Source organism: Drosophila montana, unplaced genomic scaffold (assembly GCF_035044405.1).
Source record: "Drosophila montana isolate Dmon_TW-CO22-7 unplaced genomic scaffold, ASM3504440v1 contig_1505_1, whole genome shotgun sequence".
NCBI lineage: Eukaryota > Metazoa > Arthropoda > Insecta > Diptera > Drosophilidae > Drosophila > Drosophila montana.
The window spans coordinates 4,862,660-4,875,453 of record NW_026996452.1 but is presented as its reverse complement, the minus strand read 5'-3'; the positions used below and the strand labels follow the sequence as shown (position 1 = coordinate 4,875,453).

General features: G+C 43.7%; 6 protein-coding genes across 10 annotated transcripts; 2 read left to right on the top strand and 4 right to left on the bottom strand.

The window, feature by feature from the left end:
• Positions 1–191: 191 nt before the first annotated feature.
• Positions 192–2,035, top strand: MBD-like (methyl-CpG-binding domain protein 2). 2 transcript variants are annotated; one of them, XM_064688479.1, is made up of 3 exons: positions 194–428; positions 689–1,087; positions 1,353–2,035. In XM_064688479.1, exons 1-3 carry the CDS (start codon positions 298–300, stop codon positions 1,834–1,836), a joined length of 1,014 nt encoding a protein of 337 aa, XP_064544549.1. In that variant the 5' UTR covers positions 194–297; the 3' UTR covers positions 1,837–2,035. The 2 variants fall into 2 exon arrangements, with proteins under 2 accessions (XP_064544559.1, XP_064544549.1); XM_064688489.1 differs by lacking the exon at positions 689–1,087 and having other exon boundaries at positions 192–428.
• An 84-nt stretch (positions 2,036–2,119) lies between these two features.
• On the bottom strand, positions 2,120–4,455 carry LOC135432714 (metaxin-1 homolog). Of its 4 annotated transcripts, XR_010436953.1 has the most exons (6): positions 4,216–4,455; positions 3,930–4,100; positions 3,540–3,818; positions 2,735–3,130; positions 2,553–2,678; positions 2,120–2,499 (listed from the first exon to the last, which is right to left on the bottom strand). XR_010436953.1 is itself a non-coding variant. In XM_064688503.1 (5 exons), exons 1-5 carry the CDS (start codon positions 4,294–4,296, stop codon positions 2,428–2,430), a joined length of 999 nt encoding a protein of 332 aa, XP_064544573.1. In that variant the 5' UTR covers positions 4,297–4,452; the 3' UTR covers positions 2,120–2,427. The 4 variants fall into 4 exon arrangements, 3 of the variants coding, with proteins under 3 accessions (XP_064544573.1, XP_064544580.1, XP_064544591.1); XM_064688503.1 differs by lacking the exon at positions 2,553–2,678 and having other exon boundaries at positions 4,216–4,452; XM_064688510.1 differs by lacking the exon at positions 2,553–2,678 and having other exon boundaries at positions 3,954–4,100; positions 4,216–4,450.
• A 159-nt stretch (positions 4,456–4,614) lies between these two features.
• LOC135433869 (U6 snRNA phosphodiesterase 1) lies at positions 4,615–5,815 on the top strand. The gene is made up of 4 exons (XM_064690157.1): positions 4,615–4,919; positions 4,973–5,320; positions 5,392–5,413; positions 5,468–5,815. The coding sequence occupies exons 1-4, from the start codon at positions 4,831–4,833 to the stop codon at positions 5,783–5,785; spliced, it is 777 nt and encodes a 258-aa protein (XP_064546227.1). The 5' UTR covers positions 4,615–4,830; the 3' UTR covers positions 5,786–5,815.
• On the bottom strand, positions 5,807–8,687 carry LOC135433888 (dynein regulatory complex protein 11). The gene is made up of 5 exons (XM_064690178.1): positions 8,406–8,687; positions 7,237–8,234; positions 6,272–7,180; positions 6,046–6,216; positions 5,807–5,986 (listed from the first exon to the last, which is right to left on the bottom strand). Exons 1-5 carry the CDS (start codon positions 8,685–8,687, stop codon positions 5,812–5,814), a joined length of 2,535 nt encoding a protein of 844 aa, XP_064546248.1. The 3' UTR covers positions 5,807–5,811.
• Positions 8,665–10,913, bottom strand: Vps45 (vacuolar protein sorting 45). The gene is made up of 3 exons (XM_064690146.1): positions 10,704–10,913; positions 10,442–10,640; positions 8,665–10,379 (listed from the first exon to the last, which is right to left on the bottom strand). Exons 1-3 carry the CDS (start codon positions 10,794–10,796, stop codon positions 8,947–8,949), a joined length of 1,725 nt encoding a protein of 574 aa, XP_064546216.1. The 5' UTR covers positions 10,797–10,913; the 3' UTR covers positions 8,665–8,946.
• Positions 10,914–10,967: 54 nt separating this feature from the next.
• On the bottom strand, positions 10,968–12,362 carry LOC135433880 (mitochondrial pyruvate carrier 2-like). Its single transcript, XM_064690170.1, has 3 exons — positions 12,079–12,362; positions 11,962–12,002; positions 10,968–11,528 (listed from the first exon to the last, which is right to left on the bottom strand). Exons 1-3 carry the CDS (start codon positions 12,248–12,250, stop codon positions 11,268–11,270), a joined length of 474 nt encoding a protein of 157 aa, XP_064546240.1. The 5' UTR covers positions 12,251–12,362; the 3' UTR covers positions 10,968–11,267.
• Positions 12,363–12,794: the final 432 nt, after the last annotated feature.

Below are 12,794 nucleotides of genomic sequence, written 5' to 3'. Positions count from 1 at the left end.
AATCTACTCAACTATGTAACCAACTTGTCTTTGAATGATCAAAAAATTAAATTTGTCTGCTATGTTTAGTACAGTAAAAACAGAATGTTAATGGAGAATCATCATAGAATTGATAATCATATGTAACTGTGACGTCATGGGCAACTGTTGCCACTGCTGTCAGTGCCTGGCGAATCTTCTAACCCCTATTATTCTTGTGAGTACATATATCTCTAAGCAAGAGTATCGAAAAAGACGTTCTCTTCAAATGTAAAAAAAAATAAACAAAAGTGGCAGACATAATTAAATATTTGGAGCATGCAAATGAATCCGAGCATCACTATTGAAAGGAAACGCGTCGATTGCAGCGCACTACCAAAGGGCTGGCAGCGCGAGGAAGTGCACAGGAAATCGGGCTGTAACACGGGCGTTGATGTATTCTACTACAGGTAACCAAGCGAATTACTTGGCTGAACTTTAAGCAGGTACACGGTGAAGGTGAAACCTGGAAACTAACGTAAATTGTAATATAAACACACACATACACACAGCGAGTGCACGTGCGATAACGAATACGTTTAACTCACTCTCACTACTTTTTTTGTTATTACATTTACTACACACACAAACACGCACACACACACACACCACACCACACATTACCTACCCTCAACCATACCTGCCCCGTTCACCAATTGGATGTGTACAGCCCCACAGGCAAAAGAATTGAAAGCAAACCGCAATTAGCACGCCAATTGAACGCCGAAATGTTTGACGTTAGCAATTTTGATTTTCAAACTGGCAAAATGCAGATACAACGGCAAATGCCCTCGCCATCCATATCACTATATCGTTGCAATGCAGCGGGCGCCATTATCAGTAACGCTAGCCTAGGTGGCAACGCTACCAATGCGCTCAAACGTAAATATAGCCGAGCTCAAGCACAAAGCTTCAGCAACAACAACATCAGCGGTGGGTTTATTGCAGCATCGATAACACCAGCAGCATCAATAACAGCGACTTCAGCAACGACGACAACATCTGCAGCTAATCTGCGCCAGCAGCAGCAGCAGCAGCAACAACAGCAGCAGCAACAATTTGAATTCAGGTATAGCCAAGTTGATTGTCCTTGGCTGACCGTGGTCTTGCATGCGCCTATCAACCTAATTTTGTTAAACTAACCACTCAAATTCTTAGTACAATCACAACAATTGGCCAAATTGTAAATAATTGCTATCATTTTCTATTTTCCTTCATAGTTCTTACTCGACAAATATGTAATTGCATGTACTCTCATATTTCCTATGTGTTGTCCAATTTTTGTATACGTCTTCTATATGGCTGAAGTCTAATTGGTAGTACCATTTTTACAGCCGTGCTCTGCGCACAGATGTCTCCCTGGTACCGCCCATACGACAAACTGCCTCCATATTTAAGCAGCCGGTGACCGTGGTACGCAATCATGAGCCCAGCAAAGTCAAGCATGATGCCAAACACGGTGGCCAGGAGAAGCCAAAGCAGCTATTTTGGGAAAAGCGTCTGGAGCGTTTGCGTGCCTGTCATGACAATGGCGAGGAACTGGACGACATAACACTGCCAAAAACCATACGCACCGTCGGTCCCAATGTCAATGAACAGACCGTATTGCAGTCGGTGGCCACTGCGCTGCATATGCTGAATGCCGGCGTACATGGCCAGAGCTCCACAAAGGCGGAGCTAACCAAGAATGCGATGGCTTTCATGAATCCTGAACAGCCGCTTATGCATGCGGTTATCATTTCCGAAGACGATATACGCAAGCAGGAAGATCGTGTGGGCGTAGCACGACGAAAACTACAAGATGCGCTCAAGACATAAATGCTATTATAATAGCTTGGTCATTCACTTAGATATTCCATTGCGGCTTCTATATATCGTATAACTTATCATATTCACTTCCAATTTATGAGGTAAACCAATTGCTTGATTTTCGTTTCCTCTGCAAAAATCAATGTGAAAACCATTTTAATACTTAGCTTAGATTTTTAATAAACATTAAATATAGTCAAGCAAAAAACACACATATAAAATGGGAGTCATTGTATATACTTTATGCAACATTGCATATGTGGGTATATATATCATTAAAATAACAGGATAATTCAATCTAGTTACAATTAACGTTAGCAGCGTCAGTTGCACGTTTAATTACGTTTTGGTTGCTGCTTATTTTTCTTTTTAACATACAATTTCATATAGGGTAAATAGTTTTAAAAACAATGAATAATGGTTGAGGGCGCATTATTAATTTATATAGCTTCAAATCGTATATACATATATATATATGCGTGCTTTTTTTTTAACGAATTGCTTAAGGACAAATTACTGCTGTGCCTTCCGTTTCACTCATTTTTGAAATATTTATAAATATACATCGATGGTTAGAATTATAAATGTACAGAGCTGAAGTTAATCCAAGACCTCCTCCAACTCATCGTCCTCATAGTCGATGCCGTCATAATCCGTTGACGAGCGTGTTAACTGCAAGTAAAAATTTACATAAATCAAAATATATCAACATTACTTAAAGTTACCTTTAAATTTGGTTGCATCAAAATTTAAATTTGATCTGTTTATCTTTTGATTACAGTTCTTTTTGATCTATTTATTTTTTGATTACAGCGTTCGCTTTGAAGTCAAGCGAAATATTTTCTCTTGAGCTTGCGGCAAAATGATGTTTAGAAAATACATTTTAGAAATTGCAACTGATGCCTACCTGGGTGTAAATGCCACGCCAAGCTGCAAATGCGCCCATTGCCAGCATAGCGCCAACGCCAGCGACAATCTTTGTATTTAGCTCCGTCTCCAAGAATTTGCGCTCCGACGGCGTCATCGTATTGTCTGGATGGCTGGGGGCTTTGGTTAGTTTGGTGGAACTATAACATTCATTGCGGAATATATCCTTGGTGATGCGATTAATGAAATTGACTAGATTTTGACAGCCTTTTATGTGATTCTGTAGCGGATTATTGGGCAGTGTTATTTTGTAAATGATCGCCAAATAACTGTAGACAATGGCGTCCAATTCGCTGTAGGTGTCCCCAAAGAACCAAACTTTACGTCCCAATTTACGAGAAAGTAAGTTAACACACTTTTTGGCATTAGCTGTCAGCTGAAAGCATATAAGAAATTAATATTTCCAGGTAGCCGAAGATTACATTTTCTTGCATATATAATAGGTCGATGCTACGAACAGTTTTGTCTTATAAATAAGGACTAATGTGAAACCCAAAATCGATGAGTTAGGTTAAGAAATCCAAAAAAAAAAAACATTAAAACTTATCACACAAGAATTTTTTGTTTGACCAATTGTTCCAACGTAAGCCTACATTGTATAGGGATTCGAACCGGTAAACCTAAAGTCGAAAAAAAACGAATCTATGCGAAGTTTCACGAAGATAGCTTCCACACTGGGGACTATGTTTTTAGACACAAGCTGACAGAGGCGGCTTAGCTGCTGTTACCGATTATTATAATATAAACTTAATGACATTAAATGGGTGTAAACAGTACACACTTACATATTCGCCCTCATGCTTTTCCAGCTTATCGTTAATGTCGAAACCACCAAGCACCTGCACAACATCGGTGGCTTCGCGCTGATAAGTTGAAGGATAGTAGAAATTGAATGGGAATGGGGTGCGCTTTGCGTACAAGCCACGTGTGGTTGTATCATAGTTGTGGGGTTCACCGTACAGGAAGTAATGGTAGTAGGCATGCAGTTGTGTGAATACCCAGTTCGAGTATGTGGTGGACAAGTGCTTTTGTTTTATATTTAAATGCGCATCGACCGGATAACCCTGAAATAAACGACAAAAAAGCAGTAAATTAATTTCGCGCTCAATTGGAATAAATGCAGAGATTTTTAAGAGCTGTCGCACGTGCTATAAATAGCCAACAGGTTTATTCACCCGGCTATTTGATGTTTTGTTCACCTCAAGATCCAGCACGCGTTTGATTTCCTTATATCCAAGAAATTTATCATTGCCAATCTGTAGATAGGGCAACTTTCCAGCGCCCGAGCGCAATGGGTTTGTGTTTGTTTCAATGTCCATGGGGCAGCGGGTGAAGCGCAGAAGACACTGTCAACAATTTTGTCAAATGACAATATATTTGTTAATATATATATATGTATGTATATACCCATTGATATTGCCGATAGCGAGGAGTTGCTGATTATGATGCAACTGAACTTACCAAGGCACGCATACATTCGAAATCAATGGACGGCAGACCCCACTCGCCCTTGTACACATGAAGCTTGGAGCCCAATTGCATTTTGTGCTTTTAATATTTCTAGTCACTAAATATACTCTTTTATCGGTCGTTTAGCAATGCACATGCATTTGCATTGTTGAAATATATTAATCAAAAAATAAATAGATCTGCCTAAAATGTGCCGGACGATTTGGAGAGAGACTTTTGATTGACACTCAGTACGAGTGTGAACGTACGCAGCAAATTCAAAAATATGCCGAAATTGAACAAAAAAATATATACCACAAAAATACCATAGAAAATGTCGAAAAATGTATCGATTATCATATTCTGGTTACTGGGCAACTCTTAGCGCCAATGCGCATAATTTATGAAATTAGCGTATTTAGTAGCGTTTAACGAGAAAAACTATTGGGCATCATTTTTTGTTATTAGCTATGTCCCGTTATTACTTAAATTAGGCATAAATGGTAATGCTAGCAAGTCTTGTTGCCTACAAAATATGGGTTTTATCTAGACATATGGTCACTCTATAAAATGGTGGCAAGAGCAGCATAATATATGTTAATAAAAAAATAAAGAAAACTGTTCAGCATGATGGCTCTGGTGGATTATGGCAGCAGTTCAAGCTCAGAAAGCGACGAAACAGAAAACGAAGCTCCCGCGCCGATCAGTCTGAAGAGGTAATGTAAATTACTTTTAATATACTATGATACCTTAATTAAAAACCCGCCAGACCGGCATTACCCACAGCTGCCTCTTTGCTGGGCTCTAAGATAACAAAACCTGCCGAAGATGAGGAGCAGGAGGATGATTTTGATAATTCCGAGTTACATGACGGGCGCATACGTAGCTTTAAGCATGAGCGCGGCAATTGGGCAACTTTTGTTTATGTGCCAGTTCTGGCTTGTGCCGAGCAGCTGGAGGATTTTCAAATGGAAGCTATAAAGAGGCTTTCCCCGGAACTGGAGCTGCGGGCCAATGAATCACTGCATCTGAGTTTGAGCAAAACTGTGGTGCTACAATATCATCAAATTGATGAGTTTCAGCGATCGCTGCAGCAGGCGTTGCACAGCTGTGTGGGGTGCGTAGTTTTAATCCTTTAACTATCCCGTTAATGTATATTAAAGTTGTATATTCTCTGAATCTGCACAGCTTCAGCAGTGCGCTAAATTTGGTATGTACCAGAAGGCTAATGGTTTATAGACTTATAACGTATTTTCTGACCTAGCTCCAAGTTTACACAAATGAGGAGCGCACGAGAACCTTTCTGGCCGTACAGCTTGATGCTGCGTATGGGACCAAAATGTCTGCCCTTTTGCGACCCGTGGACTTGGTTATGCGTGACTATCGCCTAGCGCAATTCTATGAGAATCCTTCATTTCATGTCAGTCTGCTGTGGTGTGTTGGTGATCAGCAGCTCTTGCTGCAGGATAAGCTGCGGGAGCTGCAGCAACTGCTGGAGGACCATGAGACGCTTAAACTTGCCGTTCATGAGCTGCGCTGCAAATGCGGTAATAAGGATTTTATTTTTAAGTTAAAATTGTAATAGAGAGCTCAGAAACTGTGTTTAGCTTAATTTGAGCCCTTCTTTTTGTTGCCATTGCCCTGTTTGGCCTGCTGTGCCTGCTCCTCGAGCATGCGCTCCTCTTCCAGTTCCAGAAAGCGTTGTCTCCGTCTACCCAGCGGCGTTTTAGACCACCATGATTCGAAAGCCTCCTCTTCCTCCCGATAAACAGGATCACGAGCGCTGCAACGATTAGATAAAGCTGATGAGCACAGCTCGACTGGATCAACCATCATACCTACCAGAGTACATTGATTATCTCTGCATTGGTCAACGGCTGTGAACGCAGCTGCAGCTTCCGCTTGCAGGTCATCACCTCGCGTAGGCAAGCATCAACAGCACCTATAGTATACCCATCGGATATTTTTGCCATGGCACTGGTGTCCAAATTGGAGATGCCGCCAGAGTACTCGCTGCAAAGCATTGGGAATAAACACAGCCACAGTGTAAGCCATATCGTATACTCACTGGAGCAGCGTTTTCCAGGCGTGCGACATGGCGCCGTAATCTGGACGTGGAATGTATATGAAACGATTGTACACAGACTGCAATAGCTTCTGATCCGCCTCCCACGGCAAATTAGAGGTGCCTATAAAGATAACCCTATCCTCCGGTGCAATGTTCTTAATCATCTTAGGCAAATCCTTTTTCAAGCGCTTGGGATCGGTTCGATCGGTTTTTGGTATTTTCTTCATAAACGGACGTTCTGCATCGCCCATATATATGACCGCCGGCTGCAGAAGCCTGGACACCTTAAGCACCAGATGTATAAGCATGATTAAACCAGATTTGCCAGGATATTTGCCAACAATGTTAGCTGGCGTTAGGTCAAACAAAACGGCGCCAACCTCCGTGCAGATGGCATGTAGCAGCGCCTTTTTGCCAGATCCTCGCGGACCGGCCAGCAGTACTGAGCGTATAAGTGGCGTACAATTGTGTATGGCCTCCGAGCCGAGCGGTAGGATGCAGTATTCGGTAAGCACCTGGCGTATGTCACCCGGCGAGGGATTTGTACCGTTGCGTGCGGTTAGCGCCTTGTCGCCCAGAAATTGCTTCAATTTGAGCTCGGGATGATTGCGTATAATGCCATTGGTGACCAGCTCTTCGTACAGCGATTCCGTGGTCCGATCGGGCGTCAGATCCTTTTCCTTCTTCTTTTTGTTCTTCTTGCCGGAACGGCGAGTCTTCTTGTTGCTTTTCTTCGCTTTTTTGCCTACCATGGTCTGGAGCAGCTCGAGCTCTTGGCGCATAACATCGTCGACGGCGCGTCGGAACTCCAGCTCCACTTCCTGATACTTTTCGGCATAGATCATGTCCTCGTAGGGTGCCTGGCTAATCGCGCCCGACTCGTCCTTGTCACGCCACGTGTCATTGAAGCTGTAGAAGGACAATTTATTTTTTGATTGTATTAGAATCTTTTTGGAATTGCTTACTATTCAATTTCCGCACGTATATCGGGCAGGCAAACCGATGCAGCCGGTTGAAAGTTCATATCCTCGTCCTGATTTTCGTTAACATTCAAATCGCCGCTGCGCGCCGGCGATTTGGATTTATCCTTGGTTTTGCGCGACTCCTTGGAGGAACGCGCCGAGGAGCGACTGTGCTCGCTCTCTGTGCCGGGACGACTGAATATGTGCAGCGAGCCGCCCTGATCCTCTGTGGGAAAATCGGGCAGCTTGCCCGTCTTGTCATAACAGTCCTTTATCCAGGCGCGTATTTCATCGGCAATATCCTCCTTCATGGTGGGGCCATGCTTTAGCCTAATCTCCTCTTGTATAGCCACTTGGCGCGCCTCGAACTGCGCCGCATAGGTTTCTTGTGCCACATGCCGGCGTCGCACGTCCGTCGCGTTGTGCCGCTCCACCTTCTCGGCACGTTCCTTGAGCACCGACGCCGGTGGCGGAACCATGCCAATCAATATCATCTCATCCATCTTACGGCGTCGGGTGATGCGACGCGCCGTATGGCCGCGCCACATTTTCTGTATCTTCATGGCCGCCAGGAGGCCGGAGTCGCTGCGCTCCTTATCGCTGCGATCCTCCATTTTGCCCTTCTCCTTGCGTATCTCCTTCATAAAGTGCGCCCGAAGGCGACCCTGACGCGCACGCTCGTGCATCTGCAGCAGACGTATGGCCTCGATCTCGGTGAGCGGCTCTTCCAGGGCATGCTCCTCCAGCCAGCCCAACTTGATCAGTAGCCCATGCATGGTGCGCTTACGGAACTCCAGCTCTGGCTCACGCTCGCGCTGAAAATAGCGTGGAATGCGCAGTTCCGTTTCCATAGGTGTAAGACGCAAACGCTCCACCACCTCATCATTGTAGCTAAACTCCATGAGATCAATGTTGACCAGATCATGTTTCAGTTCAACGACACGGCCCAGGCATGCGTCCAACAGCTTACGCACCAATTCACGTTTCTGGGGCTGAATCATCTGCGGTGCCAGAAATAAATTATTCAAAACAAGATTTAAGTTCCACTTTAAGAAATAATTGCAAAGCTCATCTGAATCAAAGAATGAAAATACTTTTATGAAAACAACTTTTTCTTTCATTTATATGGGGGGATTCCCAGGATTAGTTGAGCAATAAGCCCTGATACTTGCATTATCATAGACCTCCTCCAGGCGATTGCTCAGGCAGATGTAACGCAGATAGAACTCGTAGAGGCTGGCCTGCAGCAGGGCTTTGGATTCGGCCGCAGCGGCCACGGAGCTGGTAATGACACCAGCAACACCACTTATGGTGGCCACCGTGGTGTCCACATTCTGATGCTGTCGCTCATAGTCGATAATGGCCAGTTGCTCGCATTCATGCTGCGCCTGATGCCAGATCTCGTTGAAATAGCTGCTGGACATGGCTAGCTTAATTTTCACAATAATTGTCATTTATTATTAGCTTTTGGCAGTTGCATTGGGTAGCCTGCGTAACCGTTGTCATGGCAGTAGAGAACCCTTAACATTATTATTCTCTATACACCTGAAGTTGCATAGCTAATTTGATCTGTTTATGTATATATTAAGTATGATACATATATAGTTTTTACATATTTAGCAAAGAATTAAAAATATACAATAAATGGTTTAGATTACACATAAATAGTTAACAATAGCAATAGTTATTTTTAAGGAATCAGCTCGGGCTCTTTTATAGGTTATCTGGGGAGCAATATTTAAGCATGGATTTGGTATGTTTGAATTGGGTGCCACTGGTGGCCGCCAGCACTTCGTTGATGAAGCTCTGGGAATTGTGTATGGTGGTGCCGCCCAGAATCACCCTATATCCGGCATTATTGAGCTGATGTACTGTGAGGGCCTCCTCGTAGGTGGCGCCACCGATGATAAAGACAACCACCTCCCGTGGAGGCCTTCGGTATGGCACTAGCTCCGAATTGATGGCTGGATAAACAGGTTCCAGCTCGCGGCCTTTGAAGACATCATCCAGTGTTTCCTTCAGAAGCGGCGTGTGCTGTGTGAACACATTCTCCACACCCTTGAGGCCCTTGATCAGAATCCTTGTCAACTTGACGGCATCCGTGATGCGCACCATATTAAATAAATCGCCCTGACGCACATGCATGCCCGCATACTCAATTAAAGCGGGCACAATTTGTGTATTACCGCCGCGTGTCTTGATAATCTGCAGGAGACCGGATGTATCGCAATTCGCATGGCGTTCGTAGCGCAATGCATACAGTGCTACCAGTTTGATGGCATCATCAACGTTGACGCGCTCGTCGGCAATCAGTTTCTTGATGCGCTGTAGCTGTGCCGAATGCTCCGCCTTACAGGCGATCTCCTGCTCCAGTTCGGATACTTCGAACAGATTGCGCTTATTGGATATGCTGGACAATTCACCCATGACGCACAAATGCTTTTGTACGGTGCCCGACATTTTCTTAAACTGCGGATAGGAATCAATGAAGTTCTTCATATCGGCTATGCTCTCGACTTTTTTGTGATCGTTTGCCTTGCGCTGAAACTCCTCCATAAGCTGCTTAATTGTGGAGCCGATTTCACCATAATTTGCATACATGTTGCTGCCATAAAACTCATCCTGATCACCGGACAGCACCAGCTCCTTGAACTCTTTGGGCACATTGGGACGCTCGGACAAGTCGACTCGATTGTTGCGTATATTGAGTAGCTCATGCACCATGGCCTGATACGACCACTGATGCAGCAAGGGCGTTACTGGATCATCCCTACGATCCAGCAGCAAGAGCAAAGGCGGCGCAGCGCCATCCACATTGCCGCGAAAATCAAATAGCGCTGATTCCTTGGTCGTTTGATCGTAGATCAGCTTGGCCAGCAGTTGCGCCACCTGCGAGCCGGCCCGATAGCGTATGACCGGATTAAGTTTTAGCGACAGCAGCACGGCCGTAATGCCCTGCACGCTGCGAGTCAGTGCATCTGGCAGCCAGTTAAGGTTTGTCATGCAGTTCGGCATATTTATGGAAAATAAATTGGGATTAACGCACAAATAGTCCGCATACAGTTCTTTCACTTCGCGCACCGACTCTGACTCATCGCATTCGGCAAGGTATTTGATATCAGTGCGTGGTATAATGTTGCTAAAGTCTATATAACAGGATTAATTTACGTTATCAGGCAATCTTTGGCAACTGTTATAACACACTTACATATGAAATAGGCGCTATATTTTGGGTTGCGTAGCTCATTGGCCAGCAGCTGGATGTTTTGCTTTGTGGGGCGTATGAAAACAATGCACTTGAGATACTTCAAACGCTCGTTGGAACGGCCGGAATCCAAGCGTTCGAAGAGATAGACTTCGCGTTGTAGCATATCAGATTGGCTAAAGGCCATGGAAATTATGCTTGTCTAAAATAACGTAAAAAGTTGGCAGTGAAAAATTTGTCACATCGAAATTGGGGTTCTTAATACCGTCTCCTTGTCTAGCAATATAATTTTCATGCCCGGTCCAGACTCTGTGCACATCTTTTCAATGTACAATTTAATACCACTTATTAAATTCATTATTGAATCTAGTTTTTTACTAAGCGAATCAAATTGCAATTATTTTATTTGTGTGAACAGCTGTTGACAGCATTGTGTAGAGTTTATACCACACACCTCAACCAAAGTACTCACTAGTTATCGATACTTATCGGGCGGCGCAAGCGCGCCTCGATTCAACTTAAAAGCTCGTTTATTTTACATTACATTCTACAGTCTTGAGAATGTATTTGTTTATTTCTCATTTTTCTTGACAAAAATCACAAAAAGTCTATTAATGCTACGAGTAATTACAAATATACGCGAAGCCTCCAACATTTACAAACTTAAGTAATACGAATCACGTTTTGTAAGGCAACAATAAACCACCGATTAAAAATGGTCAGCCGCTGAAACAAAAACAACTTAATATAAAACGCAGTGGTTCGATATGCGTCTGTTGTGTTCTACGTTGTGCGTGTTCACATCCAAGGGTCAGCTTTGTGCAGAGGTTCATTGGGTTATCGCTGGCTTTTCGCTCTGCTCTTTCTTCAGCTTTTCCTGCTCCAACTGATAGTTATATGCTCGTCCCAGTTGAACCAATTGCGTTAGGCCCACAAACAAATTGACGGCAAACAAACTGTAATTTTTGGGTATAATCACCAGCGAATAACGTGACCAGATGATGCCCGTGGCAGCCAGTGCACCGCATGCAGAAACGGAAATGGTGTCCGCAGGACGGGCCAAATCACTTAGTCCAGCGGCGACTAGACCCTATAAAAACGTAGATAATAAAAATTAAAACGTAAACACATTTATGTTAATTAACATTAAAAGTTGCGATTACAGCGTTAGCTTATGCTATCGTCATTTTGGCGCGTGCAATAAAATAAATATAAATAAATACTTATAAAGCAATAACAATTCCCACACATACAACCACACACACACACACTAACATACCCTAATGTAGACCTATCGCGTGCGCTCTCTGAACGGGCAGCTGTCTAAAACAACACCCGAGTTTAGTCTGCTCGAATAAACAAATAATCATAAAAAGCAATTCGCACACACTCACAGATTTGTGTATTAATGTCATTTAGATTTTGTATATCAGCAGCAGACAGAGATAATGAAAATTAGCGAAGGTCACGCAGTCGAAATTATGTAACAGGCTGTCCGTCATTCTGTCTGATAGGGAACTTACCCATTTGAAAATTGGTGCCCAGAAGAAAATCGTTTTTGGACCTAAAAATGGATTTATGTTAAGCAAATGCGACACGTGGTATATTTCATTTAGTTTTTGTTGTTGTATTTAGCCCACCTGCAGGATGCATCCAAAGTGGCCGCATTTTAGCTGGCACAAATTTGTCGCAGGCACCAATCATGCCATTGTAGATCTTTGTATGGATGCCCTTTCCAGCAGCGGTAGCAGCTGATGAGGGTGGCGGCGGTGCGGGTGCGGGTGGTGGCGGCTGTACGGCGGTCGACGACATTTTGTTTGTGCGAAATCAGCGGCGAATTTAGGCAGAAATACAATTCAGACAACTGCGAGCAGTGACTAGTGTACGGACAGACAGCTTTACCCGTACTAAATTGATTCAGTGGCAGGCCCATGTGAACAACAAAACCGTGTTGACATGATTAACATTAGAGTCGGCGCTCTTGCTCTCGCTGTGTGCATGTGAGAGCGGGTATGAGGGGGCGCGAGAGCTCACACTTACACACACGCATAAACAGCTGAGAGCGCTATTACATGAGTTTTTTACTTTCCAAATATTCCAACAAAACAAAAACAACAACAAAAACTGGTTTGACGATCCACTTTCAGATTGCTCTATTTTCCCGTCAAACTCTCAACTCAAATGGGAAACGCAACGTCCTTGGCCTTGACAATCGTTTAATGCCAGCGCCAATTTCCGCAGCGCACCGTTGACGGAAGCAGCTAAAAACGCACTTAAATGCATTCACAAATACATGTATATTATTCTAAAAATAGACATTAAAATGCAGTTTGTGTCTCATTTTGCTCTGGCTGCA